The sequence below is a fragment of the Centroberyx gerrardi genome, chromosome 12 (assembly GCF_048128805.1).
Source record: "Centroberyx gerrardi isolate f3 chromosome 12, fCenGer3.hap1.cur.20231027, whole genome shotgun sequence".
Classification (NCBI taxonomy): Eukaryota; Metazoa; Chordata; class Actinopteri; order Beryciformes; family Berycidae; genus Centroberyx; species Centroberyx gerrardi.
In genome coordinates, this window is record NC_136008.1 from 25,152,769 (window position 1) to 25,179,706 (window position 26,938).

Sequence of the window (26,938 nt, forward strand, 5' to 3'; positions counted from 1 at the left end):
CTGTCAAGACTGAAGGATGTTGCTGATAATGACGATCGTAAAACTTTCCATTAGATGGTTCTGCAGCTGGCTTTTAAGAATTATGGAAAAAGGCACTGGTTAGTACATCTGTAAAATGCAAGGTTAAACTAAAGCAAAATGTAGTTAAAAGAAGTTTGTCAAAGATAGATTAGATTAGATTGGAGTAAATTAGATGAAACTTTAATGATCCCCATGGCGAAATTGGGTCTTTGCAGCAGCAAGTAAAAGGATACAGCAAAGAAAAAATAGGATATATATCGTATAAATAGAGCAAATGGGTGGTATTCAACATAACACACTTTTTATTAGCCAAGAGATTACAAGAGATTTTAGATTGCAGTCTATTTAAAAGCCCAACTAGGGACTAGGGTTGGAAAATATTTTGTATTTCAACTGTGAAGTGTAATTATCTTAACTGCACTGTCCCTGTCAAATAAACTACTAAATAATAAATAAACAATTACAACAAAATACCATATTAAGTAGAAATATACAACATATATATATACTGTATATATATATACAGTATATAATATATATATAATGAAAATGTAAGCAATTCTTGGAGCTCAGGCCAGGCTAGCCCCAAGTCAAGATGATATTATCTTGAAAATGCTGTACTGTGTTATCGGTTGTGACTCAGACAGAGCTGCCCTCACATGCCATGGAAACCAGATTAAACCAGTGGAAACTGTGGCGACACACCGTTTCACCAAACAATACATTATAAACACTGTCATACTATCAATCTACTATCAATCACTTCTAATTGGGCAAAAAATGACACGCTATGCTGATTATATACAGTATATATTAGGTTGCTTTTTACGGTTATGGTTGAAAGATCTTTGAAGGCGAACGCTTTTAATCTCATTCCTTAATTATGGAGCTCAGTGAGCAGTGACTTTCTAATTCCCCAACACCTTGCTTTCAGCGCAGGTCATTTCAAATTGGAAACAAAAATCAATCTTCATAGGGTAGTGTACAAACTTGACAGAAAATGCGGCCAGGCAGATACACAGGCAGCATGACAACGCATCCAGACAATAACAGACAGACAGCGGCAGCGTTTTCGTATTACAGTCTCTAAAGTGCTTTAATTGCGCGCAGGAAATAAAAGCCCTTATCTTGGAGAAGGTTTTGTGTACTCGCTCTCTGTTCTCGTGCCCTTTTCCACTGCAGTGAATTTGCATTGTCTGCCAACCCTTGTCTCTTTCACACACACACACACACACACACACACACACACACACACACACGCACGCACGCACAGCTGCAGTCGGAGGGGCTGAGCAGCCTTTTCATGCATGGCTCACTGTGCTTATGTAAGAGCACTACTTAAACCTGGTTACATCACATAACAGGCAGCACTGTGTCAGTGGGTCACTATGCCACACAACCGCTGAACTACATGCACGCTCTGTGTAGGGCCCTTGAATGTGTGTGTGTGTGTGTGTGTGTGAGAGAGAGAGAGAGTCCCTGTGTGCAGAGGGGCAGGCATACACACATTTTGCAGTCCATTCAAGCGTGTGTGCATACGTTTGTGAAGCATATCAGACTGATACTAGATAAAGGCAAACAATAGGCAATGGTGTAAAATATAAGCGTGTAAGTGCAAGATAAAAAAGACAAAAATAACTGCTCAAGAATGCAAAGACTGCTTTTCCTATGCAGAATGTGCTATTGCTGCGCCTATGGAGCACCAGTAGGGGGCCTCTCTATCTCCCAATTCTGCTCCATGTGTATCCTCCTCTCCCCTTTAGTCTTGCTCTCGCTCTTCATTCTCTCCTGCCTGGCTCCTCCTTTCTGCCAGCAGCACAGCCCATCTCTCTCTCTCTTTTTTTTTTGCTCTCTTTCTTTCTGTTTCTCTCAGTTTCTCTTTTGTGCACACACACACACACACACACACACACACACACACACACACACACACACACACAGGCGTGCACACACAAGGGCTTGAAAGAGGGCAGGACCAACCACTCCCACTGTTCTATAGTTCCATGAAATACACAGAGAGAGAGAGAGAGAGAGAGAGAGAGAAAGGGAGGAGCGTCGCTGCGCTGAAGCCGAGCCCCTCTATGCCTCAGCACACAGAGTGGAGCAGACGGCAACAGCCACACAAACACACTCCTCGCTCAGTTACATGCACAGGCACACACACATATCGCACACAGGCACACACACCACCACCACCACCACCACCACCGGCACCGGCACACACACAGTGAAGGCTGGCAGGCGCGGTGGGAAGCGAGCCATCAGGGAGAAAGCTTGAGAAGAAAGAGAGAGGGATCGCAGAGGGGAAGAGAAGAAAAGAGAAGAGAGTTGGAGGAGGCACCTTGTGGATCAGAAGGGATTTTCCTCTGTGTGTGTGTGTGTGTGCGTCTGGATAAGGCTATCTTCTTCCTGGGCAAGAGGAGTTTTTACCCAGGCTTCTCTCTTTTTTTTTTTGTTGTTGCTCATCCTCCACGCTGGGCTCCAACCGATATCTACCTATCTATCCCTGGAGCTTAACAAAAGAGGGAGGGAGTGAGAGAGAGAGAGAGAGAAAAAAGGCAGACACAGCTTCAGCTTCCAGACCACCCTCTCTCCTCCTCCTCCACCACCTCCTCCTCCTCCTCCTCCTCCTCCTCCTCCTCCTCCTCTTCTCTCCAGCTCCACATCCGTGTGTGAGTTCGCCGCTGATTTCACTGTCTTTTGAGGATACAGCAGAGGACAGCGCGGGTTCCACAGGATACAGCCGAGCCCCCCCCGGCGGGATCAGGGTCTCGTCTTGTTGTGTGTGTGTGTGTGTGTGTTAGAGAGGAAAACAGATAGACCGGGAGAGAGAGAGAGAGAGATAAAGAGAGAGAGACACTGGAAAGCGAATTGAGGGGCATGTTCAGGGCAGCGGAGAAGAACGAGAGTGAGTCGGATTTTTAGAGCGGAGAGCGCAAGGAACCGGCAACCGGATCCCATCCATCCATCCATCCATCCCTTCTCCTCATCATCATCCTCCGCTTCTTCCCTCTTCCCTTTTACCCTTTTTCCCTCCTGCCGTTCAATCCCCCCCCCCCCCCCTCTCCCTCTGTCGCTTCCTGTATTGCCTCCCCACTATCCTTTCACATCTTCCTCTCCTCACCCGCCGCCTCCTTCTTCTCCCCTCTTCTCGCACTCGTCTCCCCGGATTCCCTTTCCCCTTTCTCTTTCTGCGAGGTTCCTCGAGAGCCCCAGAGAAGTAGACAAGCCAGAGCGACTAAGAGACAGTGATCCCAGTACCATCCATCCTCTTTATCCATCCATCCCTCCATCCATCCATCCATTCGTCTGTCTCTTTGCCACGCACCTCGGTGACAGGAGAGCGTTCTCTCTCTGTACCCCCTCGACTCTTGGGAACAACCGTCCGAAGGATCCGGGCCAGCCCCCCTTCTGAGTGACCGTAGCCCGACCTGCGAGCTTCTCTCTCCAGCCTCCAGGACCTTGAATTGGATTCCAGCTACATGGGAAAACGTTTGGAGCAGCAGCCAATGTACCCCCAGTACACCTACTACTACCCCCACTATCTCCAGACCAAGGTAGGATGGACGTTTCCATAGGTTGTCCTATTTTACCCATCTTTTACCCCTCTATACCTCAAAGAAAGCAATAAGTTTGTGTATTCGAAATGTACATCCGACTCAAAATCTTCTTGCAACCGTCCCTTAATGCGTGTGTCTACCTCTTTTCTTCTTTAACTCTGCTTTACCTTTCCTTCCCAATTGGTGTCAAACATGGGTACAATTACATTCGCCAATGGTTCCAAGTGTTTGTTTGACTTGAGGAATTCTTGCCCCAGCTGTGTTTTTCGTAAGTTATGGACCAGAACCCTTAAAGGGGGCCTATTCCTAGTGGGTCCGTATATCGAGAGAGTGCGAGCATGTTTCACAGAGCCGGGGCAAGACCCCGAATTTCCTCAGTTGGGGTCATAGGTCGAAAGAGTTCGAGGAATCGCTGAGGTGTAGACGCTCAAAGAGACGGGTCGCTCTGCAGCACCCTTTTCTTTCCCTTCACCCCCGCTGTCTCTGAGCATGGAGATCTTAGTGGCACTCAGCTGGGTCTTTTCCTTTTTTTTCTTCCGCTCTGAAGGCTTGACCCTGTCCTCCCCTCCGACCCCGTCCCCTCCGAAGTTCAAGTTCAGGGCATGAGGCCCACCCTTCCTCCAGACCTTGTTTTCTCTCTCGCTTTGCCTCTCCCCCCCTTCCTCTCTCTCTCTCATTTGCCCTCTCACACACACACATTTTCGAATGGATGTACACACGCATGCACGTATTGACACAAATGAATGGCCTCTCTCCTCCCTGTCTCTCCCACCCCACACCCACCCAAGATAGCATGTTGTAGACATGATTGATGTGGAGCCTGATACAGATCCCTGATGATCTCGGGTGGAGGAGACTGAGCTGAGTGTGACATGATTTTTTTTCTTCTTTGTTCTTTCTGTTTCATTCTCATCCTCTTATTCACACACACAGACACACGCAGACACACACAGACACACACATGATAGTATTTCTCATTCTGAGTCTTCTTACCACCAAGAAGAGGAAAATGGATTACTAAGGCTGATCGATTGCTCCTGCATCATATCGCCAGGCCTGCCGTCCCCTTTGTCTGCTGTGATTCATTTGTGTTTTTCTTCCCTGTGATAGTAAGCGTGAGGAGTTGGCAGGTTTGTTGCAATATTGAGTAAATACGCGCCTGTCAGTCGTGATGAGAGACGGTGAGAGAAGCAAAGATAAAAGCTTGAGAGTGGGATGATGTGAGAAGTATGTATGGAGAGATCAAGCTGTTGGGTGATCTCTGTTTCATCAACAAAAGAGTGGATAGAACAGGTGAGCACATTATTTCTCCGCTCTTAAATGTGGGTTGAAGCTAAAAAATGACACATGTGCTGGCAAATGGCAACATCTTTAACCCACGTTTTGCCATTTTTAATACAGCGGTTTGTGTTTATTCAGCAACAACATGCTGTTAGTTCAACCAACAGCAGTGTATGGTGTGGTCGCTTTATGTAAAGTGTTAAGCAATGCTGCAGTTTGTTCATAATTACACTGTTGATTTCCACACTATTTTTAAATATAGTCATAGTCATATTTGTTCAATTCAGTCAATTACTCACTGACTCAAATGGCATGTTGTTTTATTCATCAAAAATGAAAACATTTTAGTTGGCTTAAGTACATCTACTGCAGCAGCTGTTGTGCTGTAGATGAGAAAAAATCAGCACCGCTAACTCATAGCTAATATATAGCTAATGTACAGCTAGATACATTTGTAGATTGCATTTGCAACACGCAGACATTTCCCAATTTATCTGTTGATGAGCTGCTCACATTCACATCTGGGAGCTGTCTGATGTTTTTAGGAACGCTGTCAAGATGAACAGGCGTTGCACTCTGTTTGTTACTGCTGTGATTTGGTTATAATAAACAGTGTCTCCAATGATAAGCATGCCTTTTTGTGTGCTAATCTGCAAAAATAAATGCATGTCCGCAACCGGATAATATAAACTATGTTTTCTTTTAACAAAACAGGAACTTTTTTTCCCCCATGGATAGATATGGTAATTATCTCCCAGCCACAGCGTTTTTTTTGTTTGTCATATTTTTATCAATAATAGAATGAAACAGCATGATTTCTGTCATGAGTATTTTTGGCAACATTTTCATCATTCATTTCGCGGCGGCATTAACACTGCATATTTACACTTTCGGGAAATTGTTTTGATGGCATCAGATTGGAAATGCACTCAGAAAGGTAATCCTATTTTCTAGTAATAATAATGAAGCAGCAATTCTCATCAGCCTTGTCAGTGAATCTGACAGCATCCAATATAAGGTCATGGCACAACATATTTTGTTGCATGCACACGTATCGTAGATTAATATCTGGGTTATCTGATACCAATTACTTTCTTCATAATTTCAAAGGAAACATACTGCTTTTGCATGCGTCACGTCCTTCTCCATGTACGGATGTCATTGTGTCATATCTCGATCTCTTGTTCTATTATTTAGCTTCATCGCTTCAAGGTCATCTCATTTCTCTCAAGTATCTGCAACAGGCATCTGGCCCAGACCGTCACTTCACTCCTTACACTCCATCCATCCATCCCTCTGCTGTCAAGGTCAAATCAAATTGGATCCTACCTTCCCCCAGTATTCCCTCTCGGCTGTGCCTGTGTGTGTGTGTGTGTGTGTGTGTGTGTTCGCATACACACACACACACACACATGAATAAAACCTGCATGTGTATGCCAGCGTTGTGTCCATGTGTCCGTGACTGGACATGAGCCCATAACTTTGTCTGTGTGTGTGAGCAGGAACTTGTCGCAGTATTTACTTGTGCGTTTGCGTGTGTGTGTGTGACTCTTTAAGTGTAGGCGTGTTTGTGTAGCCTCTGTGTGTGTGTATGTGTGTGTGTGTGTGTGTCTGTGTGTGTGGCCTCTGAACAGTGACTCCCCTCCCTGACCCCTTCTCAGTGCAGCTTGCTGTCATTAAAACTCTCTAGGTCCCAGAAGAACAGCTGTGCGTGTGTGTGAGAGAGAGAGGGTGTGTGTGAGTGTGTGTGTGTGTGTGTGTGTGAGGCCCTGCAGAATAGCTCAGTTATACATCTATATGGACCTTGACAACAGGCTAGTGTTTGCTCTGCCTGCGCTCCTCTCTGTGACCTCAAATATAGGGAATAGGTGTGTGTGTGTGTGAGTGTGAGTGTGTGTGAATGTGTGTGTGAATGTTATGTGGGTGGTTATCAGGCCCTTTTCAGGTTTGTGTGCAATGGACAAAAGCTGTGAAACACTGGGTTTGAATTTATTGAAAATTGTACCGGTTGTATTGTGTTCTCTCTCTCCATCTCTCTCTCTCTCTCTCTCTCTCTCTCTCTTTCTTTCTCTCTGTTGCTCACTGATCTGATTGGAGATGTAAATGGCCTCTTATTAATCTTGATTCCAGAGAGTGGAGGCTCTCCTCCTGTGGAAATCAATCATGTTTGCATGTGTGTGTGAGAGAGTGTGCGTGTGTGTGTGTGTGAGAGAGTGTGCGTGTGTGTGTGTGAGAGAGTGTGCGTGTGTGTGTGAGAGAGTGTGTGTATGTGTGTGGATTTGTATTGTTAGCACAGCCGCGCTACCTTCTCTGCCTTACAATAGCCTTATTTAAACAGACACACACACACACACACACATACAAACACACACGCACACACCACCTTCACACACAGGCAGTTATGAAATGACTAGCTTAAACTAACAATGCTCCGCCAGATGACAGAGTGTGTGTAAATGTGCGGCTATTAAACGGAGAATGGCTCTCTCTCTGCCTCTATAATGGGCTATAGGTACAGTTAGTGTACATTAGCGGGGGGGTGGGGAGGGATTGTGTGGCCTCTTATGTGAGCCCAGTGGCCCTTAATCATGGCTGTAAGAGGGTCTGAGGGGGGTGTGGGGGGAGGAGGGGGGGGTGCTTAATGCTGAGCGCAGCTGCACTGTTGCCTTCCATGTGTGATTTGTTAAAATTTAACCAGAGGGCATAGTGGAGGGACTTCACCCTGAAAATCTATAGGTCTAATCTATAGTTCTCCAGTATAACCTCTGTTCCTGAAAAGTAGGATTTTCCCAAATGCCACTGTGAGCTGCGTTCAGCTGACAGACAGATGCCCTCTCTGCTGCTTAGGATGCGTGATTTAGCAATCTACTGGAAGCGTTTTCTTACTTTCTTTTGCAGGAAATCAAGTCTGTGAAATCCCTAATTGGACCAAATGAAAGTACAAAGCAGATTATCGGGGCTGGCGCTTGTAACTGTGACAGTCGAGTTTTTTTTTTTTTTTTTCTCCTCCTGTGCTAGCGGTAGAATGTGTCATCACAGCTAATTTCACAGCAATAATGACAAAATCCAACATGTTGCATCTTTTAACAAATGCGGCATGCAATACACACGGCTGTTGCCGGGTGGAAAACCTTGCATCTCCAAAAGGTCAAAAGCATTGGAAAGCATTTCATAGACCCCAAAGGGGTTGTGGAGCTTTCTGAATCCATGTAAAAAGTCTTCAATTTAAGTTAAAACATGACCATGAAAATCACCACAATTGGAGTCACAAAGCAAACACATCACTTACTAAGATAAATCAAGCACTCCCTATCCTTATCTTCAATTCATATAGAAAAAAAACCTTTCTGATTCCTTTTTGCCCATGTCAGCTGATGTCATCCTCATCTTATACTTCCATGTCTCTCTTCCCTCTTCCCTCTTCTCCTTGGATTGTCTGCAAATGTGCATGTATGTGTGTATGTAGGCATGCATGTGTATGCGTCTGAATGTAAAACCATTCACGTTTTTTTTCCTCCTCTTTGCTGGTGAGGATGATTGACTGAGGAGGAGAATCTTTGATGCTAATCACTGAGAGCCAGATGAGAGGAAGGCCCGGGATTTGGCTGCAAAGACGCACGCCGCACATTCACATTATCAACCAACCGATCATTAGCTCGCTGCAGATCAGCGTGCTAATACGCTCAGCGGCGCACGAGGAGCTTTAATTAGGGTAATGAGAAACAGCATTCAGCTGATATCAAAGTAATGACACATGCGGACACGCCCGGACATCTAAATAGAATATTGCGTCCCTTCAAAAAAATGAGCTTTTCACATTCAATTAGTCTCTCTCATGTGGGGGATAAATGCGGTCGGCGTTCAGCAAACATAACGGGAGAAGAAGAAGAGGGACACACATGACATATACACATGAATAAACACACATCGACACACAAAATTCATTCATCCACAGATCTTTTCCTCCCATCTTTCCTTCCTTCCTTCCCTCCTTCCTTCCTTCCTTCCTTCCTTCCTTCCATCCTTCCTTCCTTCCCTCCCTCCCCTCCTTCTCAAACATAAACATCGACACAAAATTCATTCATCCACAGATCTTTTCCTCCCATCCTTCCTTCCTTCCTTCCTTCCTTCCTTCCATCCTTCCTTCCTTCCCTCCCTCCCCTCCTCGTCAAACATAAAGTACTGCACCTTGGCAGAAACGGCAATCATAAATTATGCAGCGCACATCGCACACACACACATATACAGAAAGCGAACGGTGTGTGTGTGTACGTGTGTGTGTGTGTGTGTGTGTGTAAAGTAAACGGAGGGCAGTGGGTTTATAGCACAGCATGCTTTCTTCCCTGCTCATGCCCCTGTTTCTCCTCACATCTCCCCGCCTGCATCAGCCTCCCCGGCGCTATTATCATGCGCTTGTTGTTTCAAGTCCGGCCGTTCTGTTTGGATATCCTATCTGCTCTTGATAGCATTACACGCCAATATAAAGAATAGAGAACGGCAGTGTGTTGCCCTTTTCTAATGCCCTACCCCATCCTCTCCCTCCCTCCTTTTCCTACTCGCTCTCTATCCCTCTCTTCCTGCCTCTCTCCCACTGTGTTCTGGGCTCTCTCTGCCTCTCTCCCACCATCTGTTCAGTTCGCCCGGCCTGGGCAGTTTTACTGCTTAAAAGGGACTCTCCTAACCACCCCATATATGTCCATTTATTATTCTCCGTGGGCTGTTCTATTCTCGTCCCGGTACAGTAGCGGACGCCGACCGATGCCTCGCCGTATTGAACAGGAGAGAGAGAAAAGCACGGGCGGGTCGGGCACGCTTTTTTTTTTTTGTAATAGAGAATAGGGAGAGAGAGAGGAATGGAGAGAAAGAACGATAGAGGGGAAAGAGGACGCGAAGGGGAGCGGAGTGAGATGTATGAAAAAGAGAGCAGATGGCTATAGAAAGGAGGATTCCTATTGAAAAAGGACAGAGATCCAGAGAGAGAGAGAGAGAGAGGGATACGACGAAGGAGACAGGAGTTGTGGGCCGGGTCAGAGAATAATGGTGCTGCTGCATTTTTAATAGTTGGCCACTTTGTAGCGACCTATGTCTAATGGATTCTCTGCCTCTTAAAAGCCCCTGTCAGAGCCCTCTGCCTCAAACAGCTCCACCGCGGAAATTGCTGAGGGCTCCGATCGTCCCCGGCGCTTCCTGATAGAACGTCCCATAATCTAATATCGTCTGGCAACAAATACAATGCCAGTCAGTAAGCAGATGTTTTGGCAAATCGTGTTTAGGGCTAAATTTACTCTCCCGATGTCCAAGACTCCCACTGATGTCGCAACTCTGGCCCCTTGGTGTTAGTCATCACAGATGCCGGCTTTTAGGGCGCTGCGCTAAGTGCCTGACGCAGACTTTATTGGTGGGATAAAAAGATGGCGACAAAGAACAGCATCTCTAGCTGCTAGTGTGTGTGTGTGTGTGTGTGTGTGTGTGACCCCTGGCCGTGAAGCCAACCGTAGTTTCTGGAGATGGAGGGAGATTCCATCCAGGTTGCACCGGTGATATAGATCGGTGTTATGCAGCTCGCGGCCCTTGGAAACAAATGAAGGATATCCAGAATGCATCATCTAAAATGTTGCTATCAAGCTAGTTTTTACTCATTCGTGCTGGCATTAATCAACTCAGAGAGGGTGTCACATTTTTCAGATGGTAAATATCATTGTGAAATTATTTGGATTTGATTATGTATTGGAGGAGGCCCAGACACTGTAAATATTCCTATTTCACAAGATTAAAAAAAATAAAATAAAATAAAATAAGAAATGTGTGGCTAGTAAACACTCTTTCAAAAATCCCAAAGGTGTTTTTTTCATTTGTTTTCATGAAATCTTTTTTTGTTTTGTTTTTTAGACTAGTACTTCAAGACTATTATTTGTGCATACAATGCATTGATGTTGTTAGAACTATCTACTTGAGGTTTTATTCAGTGTATTTCTTTTACTCTTATTTTTCATTGGCATGTGAGAGAGTGTGTGGGGTGGGTGAGAGTGTGTGTGGGGGGGTGTGTGAGGGTGTGTGGGATGGTGAGCGAGTGATCCCTCCACCAGGGACCAGAGAGATAATTGAAAGAATGGCCTGAGGGATTTTCCCCCCGTATGTTGTTCCTTATCCTACTTAGCTGTTGCTTCCCTCCGTCTCTCTCCGTCTCTCTCCTTGTCTGTCTGTTGCTTCCTTTCTCACCATCCCTCTCTCTCTCTCTCTCTCTCTTTCTCACTCCTCTACTTGTATCCGTCCTTTTTACTGAGTCTGCCGCTCTCTCAAGCCAGTGCAGATCAGGCACATTAAAGGAAACTTCCACTCTTGGATACTCCTACACTTGTATATCACCAATCTGTGATGTCCAGTGCATTTTGTGATCCACTTTCCCTCAACCTGCCTCGTCTTCTTCTACTTCACTTAGTGATTTCCTATGTTTATGCCTTTCCACATCCTCTAGAAAACGGGCCTGAACTTCTTTCATCCAGCCGCTGGTTTTCGTGTAGGTGGAGAGAGCGATAGCGATAGTAACAGAGAGACAGCAAGAGTTTCCAGTTGACAGAAAGCGAGAGTCGCACCTCTTACGCAAAACCCATTGCATTCTGGTCTATTGACGCTACTGTCGGTGGAGAAATTGCCTGTGTGACTCTCCCCCTGTGTGACTGACAGCAAAATGAGTCTAGAAAGGGATTCTGAGGGACTGACACCAAAACCAGACATTTACCATTTATGTTTAAGATAGATGACAATTTTTCTCCCATTAAACTCCATTGTAGTTGCATATTTGGAGGTGACATTGCATCATCTACGCTTGTCCAGTTATCCATGGGAATAAGAAAAATACACCACCAAAAAGGAAAATGGACCCAGGAATGCAGTTTTCTTAACATTTGTGCAAAACCTCAAGACACACCAAGTCCAAGTGTGAACAAACTCCGGGGCTTGACCTCCGCACTCTTCCCTTCCCCAGTCTGAGAGGAATATACCAAGAAAGGCAGATAAACTGTATATAACTAGCACAGGGTTTGTCCTCACAGACAGTTTAGCTAGGTTACAAACAGACTCTTGTCCCTGAGCCAGAGGTGGCTAGCCAGGCCAAACATCTCCTATTCCCTGCTAATGAAATCCTGAATAAAACCCTCCCCGCTCGGCTTGATCCTGCACACACACACACGTACATACACACAAGCATACAGCCAGTCGCTCTCCAGGGTGCTTGCACACACACACACGCGCGCGCACACACACACACGCGCACACAGAACCCCTGCAGTCCCAGCCTGGGATTATCCTGTGAAAACACTCCTTTTGTTGGGCCCCAGTCAAATTACTTTACTGAGCTCTCATGCTTTTATCAGAGCTGTGTGCATAACTCTGTGTGTGTGCTGTGTATGTGTGCTGTGCGTGTGTGTGTGTGTGTGCGTGTTGAGGCAGTCCAAACAGGCCGGTGCTGAATGCAGGGAGCATGTCCAAAGTGAATGGTCGCTAATGACACTTGAAAGTAAGCTGTTTATATTTCCTCTGCAGGACCTTTAAAGAGGTCGAATGTCTGTGGGGGACCTTTATGTTTGTGTGTGTGTGTGTGTGTGTGTGTGTGTGATCATGTTTTTTTTTTTCTCGTGTGTATGTTTAGCAAATGTTATCTACTGACATCCCAGCGATTTTCTCAAGATAGTGTAACACAGAATTCTCCAGAATTTGTGAACATCATCAAGAATTGCTTGGGAAATCCTGCACTACTAATTCAGCATATAAGGAGTTCAGGCAGACCTCTATAATGGCCACCACTGCAGAGTCACCCTTCACTCCTAGTACACAACTACTTTACTGGGGCACCAACTCGCACAGCACTGCCATCCTTTCCCTGGTCAATGGCGAACTCGGTTCACTGGACACAGATTGTTAAGCTACTTCTATTCATCCAGACTGCAGGCTCTCCTCAGAGACTACCCGCCTTTGTCAAAGTTGTGTGTGTGTGCGTGTGCGAGTATGTGTGTGTTTGTATGCTTGCGTGTGCAAGTATGTTTTGGCGTGTGCGTGTTCATGTTTGTGAGAGAGTGTGTGTACAAGAGTGTGCGTGTGTGCGATGCGGGTTTTTTCTTGTGTCTGAGAGAGCGAGATGAGGAGAGAGAGCCAAAGTGAGAGATAAACAGAGACTAACAATGGAGGGGAAGTGTGTGTGTGTGTGTGTGTGTGTGTGCGTACGTGTGTGTGTGTGCGTCGGGGTGCAAACTAGCTTTGTAGCTCTCAGTGAAGTGTTGATTTAAGTGGAAGTGGAGGGAGGAGAGGGATAAAAGGCCTGACTAGATTAGGCTGGCACACACTACTGAGGCCTGCTGTACTGCCTGGCCTTTTCAGCACACTCTGTACTCAGTGTGTGTGTGTGTGTGTGTGTGTGTGAGAGAGAGAGAGAGAGAGAGAGAGAGAAAGTACTTGTGTGACGACATGAAGACATTGGAAAGTGTAGGTGCATGCGAGCCTGTGCTGGTGTGTGCATCTATCTTCAGTGTTGGATGCGGTTTCAGTGCTGCTGACACTGCAGCAATACTGTAATGCAACAGAATTAGCAGCGCCACCACAACCACTGTGACAACTATAACAGCACTGATCACTGTACTGACATCTCAGTACATACAGCACTGTGCATACTGTATGTTCCCATTGTAGAAGTCTCAATTATATATGGGCTTTCTACTCTACTGTGTTTCCCAGATGCATATTTCTCAGTGCAGAAGATGGGAAATAAACGGCGGACATTGCAGCAGTTTTCTTTTTTTGTCTTTCAATATACTTATAACCTTGCAGTCTGTCAGTGGGAGGCTGAGTTACTGCATATTCTGCGCTCCCCCACCCAGACACCCCGCCGCTTAAAGGCAAGGCAGTCTCCAACTATAATAGTTCATTGGCTAAGTCATTTGCACAACTGTCTTTCCGCGTTAGCCTCTCCGCGCGGAGGAGACTGACAAGACGAGGGGTAAAAATAACATTCGGAAAACGGTTTTAAATATTTGAACCGCTCGAGGTGCGCTTGATTTAACGCGAACAGACAATATAGCGGCTTCGAAAGCGGTAGCGTCGCTTGTGAGAGATGACAAGTCAAGCGCCCTCTTGCTTTTTCGAATATTGAACATGTATTGCGCTTCACCATCGTGTTAGCTTCACAATCATTAGGCCTCTATTCCTGACAAACCTGGATTTAAAGTGCTGTCGATGCATCTTTGAACTGAAACACTTCCTACTAGGAAGCCATGTGCTGTCACATTTTGACCACAGCTACTAAATTTGGGAGTTTTACCTTCAGCAGGTAATCGCCGATCGCCTGGAGACTTATTTAAGCAAGGCAAGAGCCAGAGTTAACCTCCAGCCACTGCTCCCTTAATAGTTCATAAGGTGAGACACTTTTACTACTCTATTTACTCTTATCCCTCCCTGTGGAAGGAGCACAAGTTGACTTTTTTGGGGGTTTTTTTAGCCGGTGTTTAGTAGTGTTCATAGCTTGACCACCATACTGCCCCTCCTGCTGAAGCATCGGAGCTCAGAATGAGACGGAGAACTTTGCAGGCTACATGTGGCGCAGCAGCACACTCTGCATATTTCATTGACCTAACCCCCTGTATGAATGATTAAGACCCTGAGAGGCGGTATGTGTGTGTGTGTGTGTGTGTGTGTGTGTGTGTGCTAATATGCATGCATGTATGTGGAGGAGGGGGTTCTTCTTTGCATACACATGCTTGTCTATGCCTTGTACACATCGCATACTTGCATGTGTGCATTTGCAAGTATAGGCATAGTTAGTGTGTGTATATGTGTGATTGTGGATGCCATCTGTAAGTCTTTCCCTAATAAGCCTGGTTGTTATTGAAAGAAATAATAATCTAATTGCATTAAGAGGACAGTGGCAGTGGGCCCGGCGTGTTCCTGGCTGTGGGTATTTCCTAGGCTTCCAGCTGTCATTTGTGCTGTTTTTGGGTTGACCTATGACTCAGGATGACTGGCTCATTCCAGCGCTGTTTAACTTGGCCGGGCCACACTGGATTACCCAAAGCATCTCGGTGGTAACACCATCTCATTCTGTAATACGTTCTTCATTTCTTGTGGTTTACTGTTGCTATTTTTTTTTTTTTTTCTCCTCCCACAAATTATGTATTTTCAGTGCTTTGAGGTGATATGCAATGGGTTGGCACTCCTTCATCAAACAATATATGACAACTCATTTTGACTTCTCCGCTATCCCCCTTTTTTAAAATGTTAACAAATTCATCATTGGCCAAAAGCATCCTGTGTGCCAGAATCATCTTTGTTTCATTGGAGGTCAATGACCAAACATTTTTGAACTTCACAAGGCACTTGCCACATAGTAGAAAAATATTTCAGTGAAATACTAGTCCAAATTTATCAGTGGCTACCAAGAGTAACCACTGACTGTTTCCTGTTCCGAGTATAAACAGGAAAGTGTGTGATGTTTTCTGCTTTTCACATGCCAGATACCATCACATTTTTTTTCAACCTGAACAAGAGTCATTTTTCTAAATGTGTAGAGCAGATCTAGTTACTTAGATACATACATACATGTAGGTTATTTATTACACACACTTTCACTGCTTTACACATTTATTTGCTCCCTAAATGTACACTACTTTATCTATTAGACTTTGATACCTTAAACACACACAAACAACAGAACGAACGGTGAGATATGAATGTGTGTGTGCATGCGTAATGACATGAATGTATTCACACACACGCGCGCACACACGGCAAATGTCAGATGAGATGCGGCGAATGCTTTGAGCACGGCGCACAGGAGCATCCAGTGCACCGCTGTGATGGAAAATACTAAGCGTGGCACTGTTACCAATACCAACCCTGGTATTATCCTCTCAGCAGAGGGCTCGCTCGCTCCTCTCTGCCTCGCACGGAGGAATCGATGGCACGGGGGACGCTCCGCCCGTAGCGCGGGACACTCACCTGCATTCAAGACGCACAATGAGTGAATGTCACTTTTGGGCTTCCGTAGATGAATAGATGTTTGGGATTTCTTGGTGTAACTGGGAAAGAATTACCTTTGTGTGACAAGAGGATTTGGTAGCAGTTTCACCTCTGCTTGTTTAGTATTTATTACTAAACTACCACACTGTATGTGTAGTGGATGGGACGCTTTAGCTTTGCATCATGAAACTGCAGCTTTGACAGGTGAAACTGCAACCAGTCTTCTCATTGCACGGCACTAAGTTGATCCAAGAGCTATTATTGAAGGCGATGTATTCCTGCAGTGGACATGTCTTGTTCCGGGGCACTGGCTGTCACGGACGAGTCCAGAAACAAGTCTTGTTTGTAGGAGATGCAGTCGGTACACGGAGGGTGGAGTCAGAGAGAGAGAGAGAGAGAGAGAGAGGAGGAGGCAGAGGAACACACAGCTGATAACACCATAATGGATGCTCTGTCGACTCCCGCTGTGCTACTTTCACAGAGAAACACTGCAGTGGACACGGGCCGCATACATGCTAGGGAGAGAAGGAGAAGAGAGAGAGAGAGAGAGTACGCAGAACATTACGGGCGTTCTGTGAACTTCCACTGTGATCTCCCCCCCGCTCGAGCTCAAAAGCACAAAGACTCTAAAAGTGGAGCAGACCCAGGAGGTGTGGGTTACAGTCTAGAGGACGTGTCGAGTGGATTATACATCCACAGAGGATGCCGGGGTCAAAAAAGTTCACGCACACAACAGCGGAGAGGGAGAGCGAGGACACGGAGGGAGAGAAGCGGAGTGAGAGAGAACAGAGATTCAAAGAGAGAGGGAAAGAGAAAAGGCACAGATGAGGCGGGGAGGCAGAAGAAAAAGGGGGCCAGGCGAAAAAATATGAGCAGCTTATAAAACGGGCTTATGAGATGGGAATTGTTTGGATCAAAGATCTCTCCCGACTCCCCCGATTGGTGGAATGCCCTTCCCACTCAAGTCGGAGCGGCGGAGTCGCTCCCCGTCTTCTCTGGAGAGCTGGAAACTCATCTTTTCAAGTGCCTCATGTCACCTCCTCCCCACTGGATCATGTCCTCTCTACAGTACTCACTCTAATTGCTTTCGGCAAATACCCCTTTTACTTGTCTTCTTACATGATCATTGTAGGGTCACGGCGATATTGCCGGGGCGCCGAGGCAAGCTCGATCTTGCGCTGCTTATTGTCGGTTGCTTGGAAATTTCTCGATCTAGGAATTGAAGCTTATTCTACTGTTGCAGTCGCTGTAAGTCGCCTAAAATCTAAAAACGTGAATGAAAAATTAGAGAAAGACGGAATCCGGTAAGACATTGTGTCAGACAGATGAGACTTAAGGACAGACTTCAACACAGGTGTTAATACAGACAGACGACAGACAGACAATCACAGACAGGTAGTCACAGAAGGAGTGACAAACACAGACAGAAGGGAAATGGAGGCGAGAAGAGTGGAGAGAAAGACGGAGACAAAGCAACAGAGACAGTCTCCCTTCCTTTCCTCCAAAGCGCAGCCACAAGCTGTTGGTCTCAGTCTGCCAACCTAGCTCAACTTCCCAGCCACAGATAAGCTCTACGCTTGTGTGTGTGCGTGTGTGTGTGTGTGCGTGCGAGAGCGTGTGTGCATAATTCATCAGCATAGCCAAATCAAGATCGTGAGATTATCGTGGCCAATGGCACAAAGGAGGGGAAGGGAGGAGAGGGAGAGAAAGAGAGGGAGGGATGGGAAGAGGAAAGGAAAAGTGAGTATGGGTTGGGGGGGGTGGGGATGGGGTGGGGATGGGGGGGGGAATAGGCTGCAAGGACATACCAATACAATTACAGAGCATGAACTAGTTTATATTCACCCCACACTTTACCTGTATGCACCAGCACATTTTCACATACACATTCCCACAGGCTTCTCTCTGTGTTTAGCTGTCTCTCTCTCTTTCCCTCTCCTCCCTCTCTCCCTCCCTATCTCCCCTCGATGGCTCCCTCCCTCCCTCTTTTACTTTCAAGGAAGGGTAATCCCTCTTGTAGCTAATGTGCTGTGACATTTCATGCTACAATAGGATTTGGGAGACACTATGTATTCTCATGGTGCCGGGGTCTGGCTGATAACCTCGCTGTCTGGGAGTTTTTGGACTGCGGCAACTCTCGGACTAGTTTTTATCTCACTCCGGGAATCTAATTCTCAAGGTGGAAATGTAATTCTCAATGATACACTTTCGCCACATTGTGAGCCGACACATCGGGGGACGGGGGGTGGCGTTGTCATTTGAGAAAAAACACGATAACCGCACGCCGTCACGCAACATCTCGGATTAATTAATGTTATGTTAATTAGAGCTGATTCACGGCTTTAAAGTGGCAGCGACTGCCGTGACGGAGTCAGATTAGCGATGCTTTATTCTGAGCGGTGGCGCAGGTGACAGCCAATAAAATCGTTATGCTAACGGAGTGTTGCATATTTGACACATACGCTGTTGGTTGTCCTCGCCTGTGTGCGAGCTCAGTGTAAAGCAGTTAAGACGTGACCGAGCGTAAAGGGGAGCAAAGTTCTCGCCTGCAGGATTATTTAAGAGAAGTGATGGGAAATTTTCATGTGTTTCTAAGGAAACAGAGGATATGCTGATGCGGGTTTGTGTTTTTTCAGCTCTTACAGTATGCAAAAATAGTGGGATGGGGTGGAGAACAGAATGGCAGCGCCAAAACAAATACAGCACCCCCACAAATACAGAAATGCTAAAAATGAGCCATTAAACCACATTTATGAAGTAGAAACTCGCCAGAGGAGTGTTTATGTTTTGCGATGACAGATGTTACAAGTGTTAATATTCCAAGTCTAGTCCAGATGCCACTGGATGAAGTTATTGCCATACAGAACTGTATTATACAGTAAGATGATAGATATTTTCCACCCTCGCTTTGTTTTGAGGAGGAGCAGTAACGACATCATCTGGCAAAATGTTGATCAGGCACATTGTATGTAGAAGCCCGGGATATGAGGAGATATAATCCGGATCGCAGGGTTTCCACTTGGATCAGGTGAAGGCTGAGGTGCTTATCTCTCCAGCAGAGCTGATGTGGAGTAAGGATAGGATGGTATAAGCGCTCATCAACCTTCAGCCTCCAACATAAGGCTGCCATAACTCCTTCAGCTGCCCGGTGCTTAAAGAAGACAATGTGGGAAGGGATTGATGAATGCAAAGTATTCTGCATGACATTTATTGGGGGTTATGTTTTCCTTCAAAAGTGGGGTTGCTTGAGTTAATATGGATAACGACGGAGCTTGCTTGGAAACGCATAGACCAATAAAGATGATTGCAGGGATCAAGTCGCCATCCCGAACCTTTTTTTTGCCAATCGCTATTAACTTTAGTCAGACTGAGCACCGCTTCAACAGTCCTTTTGAATGTTTTTTTTACTGTATGCTTGGCGTGCCAGCACCTTACTACAAGGGGCAGCTTATATGCTTATAGGCAGAGAAAACCCTGGATGGAAACTGCTGACTTCTGGTCGCTTTACAACACCCAATTTAGGCAGTTTGGGCATGTACACACTCGTCTTTGTCCGAGGAGCGGGGAAATAAATTGTGCTTACACTGATCTCATTTGATAAACAGTTGCTGCGCACACGACACGATTGTTAGGGATCTGAAAACGAAAACTGCTGCAAGGGAAAATTTTGCCACTTAAAGTCAATCTCTCAGGGACGGAGAGGAACCGAGTCATTTTCCCGTTGACGCCGATGCAATTTTTGCAACCATCAAAAAGGTTTTGAATGCACATAAAGGGACCGTGTAATTAAAGGTCCAATGGTTATGAGGTTTTCACATGACAGTAATGATTCACTCTTCATTCATGTCATTTCCTCGCAATTCAAACTGTATAGTGACGTCTTAAGTCCTGACAACGCAAATTCAGTCCAAGTCACTTTTCCTCAGCGCCGCATTCAAGTCAAACCTTGAATCATCAAACGGAGTAATCCAAGTCGTGCAACTCCGGCGCCGACGTCTTCCCCCGGCTCAATGCAGATTACCGCCGACGTGAGCCCGAGCGTTTATCTAGCTAACAAGCGTTCAAGGGGGCTAACGTCGTGTAGTTCTGATTTGGCGTACGATTCCTTTTGAAGGCGTGACAGCGAGCGTGAGATAGATGGAGTCTGAGCGGCGCGAGTGTCACGCCCAGATTCATGAGAGGGAGCTGGCAGGCGCTGCTAGTGCTGTGCTGGCTGCCTGTGTTCTACCTGGAGGGAACTTGGTGCTGCCGCTGCTACACTGTAGCCAATTTAGCTGGAGCACAGCTGCTAAGAGGCTCCCCGAGGTGTGTGTGCGCGCGCGTGTGTGTGAGCTGTGCGTGTGTGTATGTGTGTGTGTGTGTTCCAGGATTAAGCCACAGCACCAATTAAAGCCTCAGACTGGTTTTAAAGGATAAATTATTAACAGCAGAAGTGACCTCTCTGGTGGCCTTCCCTTCCTCTCCTTTGCTCTCCCCTCCTCTTCTATTCTCTTGTCCTCTCTTCTTCCTCGACTCGCTTCAAGCCTCCTTTCCTCGCTTGTTCTCTTCCCTCTCTTTTCTTTTTTTTTGGGGGGGGGGGTAATTCGCGTCCCCTTCCCGTTCACTGCCTACCACTCCGTCTCATCTGTCCTTGTAGAACCTCTAAAAGATTGAGGAAGGATTTTTTGACTTTTTTTTTTTCTTCTTTTCTGGAGTCTGAATGCTTTGAGTTTCCCCAAAACACACTGTTCAGAACCTGAACTCTCATTTTCTCCCAAGGCCAAAGTGAAGGTGTGACAAAGATACAGGAGTAAGTTCTATCAGCGGCGCGCCTTCAACAAAACATTTCTTTCTTTCTGTTTACTCCGCTGCTTGTCTCTACCTTGCTTCTGCTCGCTGTGATATTTCTCTTCCAAGATGTGTTTTTCCCACTGAATACTTTGGTATATTTATGCCTCCAGGATACAGTTAGGCTTGATTGTTACTCTGTGCGGCTGCATTCCCTCCTCCTCTCTGTATTCAATAACAAAAGCATGTTAGCTGGTAATAGATACTTTTAACCTTTTCCAGGTAATTTGATCAGGCCGTTAAATCAATCCGAGCGCGCAGAGTGTCTGGGTTATGATCGGTGAATACATCGACTGCTGCTTTCGCTGTTCGGCTTCTTTTTTTTTTTTTTTTAAATGGGTGAAGCATGTCCCTTTATGATTTGATGAATGGCTCCATACTGGATTATGAATTATAAATGTGAACTGCCGTGTACCATCTCTCACAGGGACAAAAGAGGAGCTGGAGTTGAAATGGTTTAGAAACCTAGATGTATTTAACACAGGGGTTGCTTTCGTGCTGCCATTCACAATTCCAGCAAATGGAATTTCCCGTGGAAAACGGTATTTCATCCCTCCAATAGACTTCCACTATGCAGGTCTGATGGTCCATCTAAGTCCACCAAATGAAATTTTATATTTGGTCTTGTTTTGGCAGTTACCTGTATTAACATATTTGTACTGTTGGGACAAAGTGCATAACACATAAAGCAGGTTGTGAGTTTTATTTCCACAGTAAAGCATCAACGGTGTACGTGCATTTTTTAATAAATGTCTTGTAAAATGATTAGATCTGCCTTCTATCTCCTGTGTCCGGTGTGAGTTTGCTTTCCCTCTTTGGTCTCGCTCGCAGTAATTTGTATTTCTCTCTGCCGCATATTTCTCACATGTTTCCGTCTAATCTTCCACCTCAGAAATGAAAAAAAAAAATAACGATTTGACTGAGTTCTACCTTTGTTCCGATGCCCTTTTATGGATTTTCCCTCTAGATACCCTCAGGTCATCATCCGATCTCAATCAGCAGGCTTGGATTTCGCTCAATATGTTCTTACACTCTGATCTCTTCCTCCCTCCCTCCCTCCCTCCCTCGCCCTTCCCTCTTTCTCTCTCTCTCTCTCTTTCTACCTCTCCCTCCTCTCTCTCCCTGTATATTTTCTGTTCTCAGTTTTGATGTAGGAATTTAATTAGAGCAGGAAAGGAGAGGAATGAGGGACAGAATGAAGGAGCGGAGGAGAGTAGCCTAATAATAATGAACGGTCAGTGACCCTGAAAGAAAATGAGGAGCAGATAAAACAGACCTGGTCAATCTGAAGGAGAGATGCTTATTAAACCTTATTACTAAAAAAAAAAAACAGTATATAGAGGTACTGTAGAAGTCACACACACAGTTCCTGCACCATTGCTTACCTCCCAAGTGGAATTATTGGAAAAGCCTGCAGTACTTATACAGGGTGATGGGACTTATATAATCTATGTACAGGTACCTACTGCACTGTCATACAATTTCACATTCCATTAACTATATTAGCTCAGTGGGATGACCTTAAACAGGAGGTCTCAAATCAGCTTGGGACACAAACTCAGGAAATGTAGGCTTGGTGTAGGACTCAGACTACAACATGCTGCTGTTCTGGTCCGTCATTAGTGTCCACATAGCTTAGGAAATGCTTATTCCAGAGAGAAAAACTATCACAGAGTTGATAAAATGTTTGCATATTACTGCCATATACACAGATTATTGAGAATAAAATAGAATAGAACAGAAAAGAATATTCCACTGTGGGCATTTTGAATTTCCTTGACAGCAGCTATGGCCTAGTGTTGTGTACCAAGATGCACATCATACAAACGTTGGGAATCAGACAAACATTTATCATTTACAGATTCCCAACTGAAAATCGTATTAGAAACAAATGGATAATAAGAATCCGGAGGAATAGAGGTTCACATTTAAAATTAGCTTGTATTTGTTCCTCTATAGGCTATAGCTAGCTACTGGAATCTCGCCTACTGTAGGTAGCTAGCTAGTAGCTAACTAGCTAGTATGTTAGCTAACCTGCCTGCTAAATTCAAGCAGTCACTGTTGTTGTGGTTCCCGAGTTTGCTAGCTAATTTTATAAGTGTTAGGTCTATCTGAAGTCCTCAGTTATCTTCCGGGTAGTGACAACTTCAAAATGGCCGCCGTGGGAATAAAGCTTGCTAGACCATGCCAAGTGATGCATTTACCTCACTATTCAGAATCTGAATATGAGGTAATATTATATGGAGATTGGCAGCCAACCTCCTGAGCTTGCAACAGAACAGATTGCCAACACAAAATCAGTTCACAAACACCTGATATTGTTGTTAGCGACGATGATTGTACACCAAATGCTTAGCTGTGTGTTATAAGCTACAACTACCATGATTTCTGCTGCCTTGTATTCCTACATAATAAACTGTATGTCATGGCCCATTATGTTGCAACGCCTATAGCGACATTTCAATTTATAGCTAATGAGGGTAGACTCCCCCAACACACAAACACACACACACACACACACACACCAACTCCCATCTTCCCAGTTCCCCATTGTTGCCGTGGAGAAACATTATTCTGTCTGCACACTTATCCTATAGTCTCCATTCTTTGACCTGACACTATATAAGCATTCTGTCTTATTCTTATGCCATCTATTCTGATGGTAATTTGACTGCCTGAAAGGATTGGAAAAGGATTGTTCTGTCTCATTCAACAAAATACGGTATAAAGTCATTCCTGGGATTAAAAAAACACTCCGCGGTGGATTTCCAGGGCTCCGTTGTCATGTATGCGGTTGCCTGTCGGCCCCCCGTTCATATGCTAATGAGGCAGCGCGTGATTGTTTCCTCATATTTTAATCTCCTGGGAGGTGCGGAGGAGAGGAGAGGAGGGCGGCTGACAGGAGGAGTGTGAGTATGAAGAGAGGAGAGGAGAGGGGAAGAGATGATGGACCAGGAGAAGAGGAGCGGATAAATGCGGGGGCATGGGGATGTAGGGAGGAGAGGAGGAGAAAGTTGGAGAGGAAAGAACAGTAGAGAAGAGGAGAAAAGGCATGAAGTTTGACGGGAGCGGAGGGAGGAGAGGGATATGGGAAGGGAAGGGGAGGACGAGAAGATTATTAACATGCAAGGAGGAGAAGATAAGATGAGAGGATAAAGAGGGATATGAGCGCCAGTGGATAATAAGCGGTAGGTGGGAATATACAGTACACATAATATGGATTTATCCAGAGTTCATTAGCAGTAGCAAATAAAGAACAGGAGCTCTTGCTGCCAGAACTCTGCAATATTTAACACTGCTTCATTATAAACTTTGAGAGGAGTTACTGAGGAACAATGGAAACCTTTACTGTACTTTTCCCTCTTAGGCGTGACTATATAATACCAATCTGCCACTCATCATGCATACTGCAGGGGTTCAAACACTGACCAGGGGGGCAGGGAGAGGAGGAGGAGGAGAGAGAGAGAGAGGGGCACTTTCTTGAATAAACTAATGTGTCATTTGCATAAATATCCATAATAAAAGAGCTTCGTGCAAAGCTTCTCTTCAATATTCATGTTTTTTTTTTTTTTCCTCTCTTTCCGTAACTTGCACGCTAGAGGTCATGCAATTAAGAGGGAAGAATGTAGCGTATGATTCTTTTAGACTTTACTCAGAGAGGTAGAAGAAAAATCACTGGGGTGGGTTTTGAAGAATAATGTAGTGGAATGATTTTGTTGGATGTCACTCAGGGTGAGTGTTTAAAAGGAGGGTAGAAGGTCAGTAGTTTTAGCGGAGTTAGTTTTGTTCGTTACGGCGAGTGTTGCAGACAGAAAAGAGAGCAGATGTGCGAGAAAATGGCTTGAGCAAGGACTTGAATCCAAGCCGTCTTGTGCATAGTACATGTAGGTCCAGTGTGATATGTGCATTAGCAGACCTAGTGAGTAGAACACTATATATATATATATCTATATACTGTATGGACATACTAGGCCAAACAGCCTCGAGATATCGCTGCAATTCATTTGCATGTACTTGCATCTTCAGTTCAAACGCGAACCTTGGAGGAAATCTTGACCACATACTGTGCAGCAAAAAGCAGCTGGTTGAAGACCAGGTTCTAATGCAATGGCTTCCTCCATATACAGAACATATACAGCACATGTGAAAAATAGACATTCAAATGTTTGATTTTGTCGTTAAAATCCACTTTCAACGTCTCAGAAACTCCATGTCAAAGTCCACCATTCACCCTACTATGTAAGCACTGCTGCCTCTAGCACAGACCAAATATGGAAATCCTAATATACAAAGTCACAGTGGTGCATCATACAAAGCTATCCATTGGGATTGTTGGGTTTGTTTGTTCTGCATATCACTCTTATTTTGAAATTTGGACACCCCCCCCCCCCCGTCCCTCTCGAAAAACACAGCAAAGAGGAATTCGCCGAGAGTTCGGAGACTCGCAGCAGTCCCTCTCTCCATCATCTCCTTATCTTCCGCCAGGTCGGTCAGCACCGAGCCCCCGAGCTGGATGTCCTCCCGGGATGTTTGCGCGGCTTGTTTATGACAGCCCAAGTGTTGTTGACGCTGTTGTTGTTGATGTTAACGAGAGCGATAGAGAGGTACAACCGCTGGAACACGGCGTTCCTCTGGGGAAACGACCTGGACGACCTGTTCTTCTGGAGGAGACGGAGAGAGAGAGTAGCGGAATGGGTGGGTGGGTTGCGGGGTTGGGAGAGTAGAGTAGAGGAAATTAGGGGGGAGGTGAAACATAAACATGTAAAAAAAACAAAAAGAGAGATAGGAGAGAAAATGAGAGTAGAAGTTCATGAGATGTAATGGCAGACAGATGAACAGGCGGAAAGCTTAAGAAAGCAGAATGACATCGGTGTGACAGTAAGTGGCTTTATCGCACCACTGGTTTAGTTACGGGAAAGAGAGACCTCACTTTGGGAATAACTCACTAGTGACAGGAAATGAGTCTGTTATGTAAGGCAGTGCTACATGGAAAACATTTTTGACAACATGTAGATGAGCAATTTTACCTTTACCAGCAGTTCTTGCCAAAAAACAAAACAATCATTGCCTCAAAAAGCTGCCCAAGTACAGGCAAGTCCTGAAAAAGTCTTACAAAGTCTTCGATTATATTCAAGGCCTTAATAGGTTGTGGATACAGTTAGATATAATATTTTGCATATTTAAAATATTGCGTTTTTTCCTGTGAGAAATCAGTCACACCAGTCGCATAGACCTTCATTCTGATCGGCTGACACAGTAGTATTCATTTTCACATTAATTTCAGTAGCAAATTTGGTCTTATATTTCATTTTAACTGGCATGAAAAAACGGCCTTAAAAAGCTCTACATTTAACCTGATGAAACATGCAGACGCCCTGATGCATGACTGCCTTAACTCTTAAGAACTCGATTATCGGTGAATGAGGTGCGACTCCTTTTCCTGGAATTGAGGAGCGTTTCATGGAACCGGACTTTCAAATGAATGAATTCAATAACCCACGGGCATGACAAGCCATTTACTGCAGGGTATACCTCGAGCCTCCACATTCCTCCACTTGACGCTTGGAAACCTGTAAGCATCTTGTATTGGATATCATTAGGCTTGTCTCCAAGAAGGCTATTTATAAAACAGGCTTCACTGAACACTTTATACTATCGCTGCTCGCTCCTCACAACTCAATTTTGCCGTTTATCTTTCCTAAGCATAAATATTTCATTTCTGTATGTTGACCATGAGACCCATGCCAGTCACACAAGGCACTGACATGGTCTGCCAGTTGGACAATCCAGTTATTTTTTCTTTTAATTCCTGAAGAGATGATTTGTTCATCCGACAGAAGCAATAGTCCAGGCTATGAGCTTAATTTAGCTGGTTGTGTAATCTCCAAACGAGGACGGTATACTGGGAGCTATGTTTCCATTCCAATGTATTCATAAGCTCTTCCTTAAACCCTTCCGCTGCTGTGTTTAGAGACAGGGACAGAGAGAGAGAGCGAGAGAGGGAGAGAATCTCAGTGCTGGACCCAAAAATAGCCTGCATTCTTTCCTCTGCGTTTCAGGAAGCATCAGAAGAGGCCGGAACAACCCTCTCTCCCACTCCCCGCTCATCCATCCCCCCCATCTTTTTTCCTCCTCTCTCCCCTCTCCTCTCTCTTTCCCATCCTTTCCCACTCATGCCTCTTCGCCCTCTATCGCTTCACCACACACCATGTCGCCCTCTCTCTCTCTCTCTCTCTCTCTGTCCT

General features: G+C 45.2%; 1 protein-coding gene across 1 annotated transcript in view; it reads left to right on the forward strand.

Moving 5' to 3' along the window:
• The first annotated feature begins 2,703 nt into the window (after positions 1–2,703).
• LOC139931834 (RNA-binding motif, single-stranded-interacting protein 3-like) overlaps positions 2,704–26,938 on the forward strand; it is a 116,871-nt gene continuing 92,636 nt past the window's right edge. Inside the window, exon 1 of the mRNA XM_071925444.2 lies at positions 2,704–3,578. Within this exon, the coding sequence (XP_071781545.1) occupies positions 3,504–3,578 (75 nt within the window). The 5' untranslated portion in view covers positions 2,704–3,503. The remainder of the gene's footprint in view (positions 3,579–26,938) is intronic.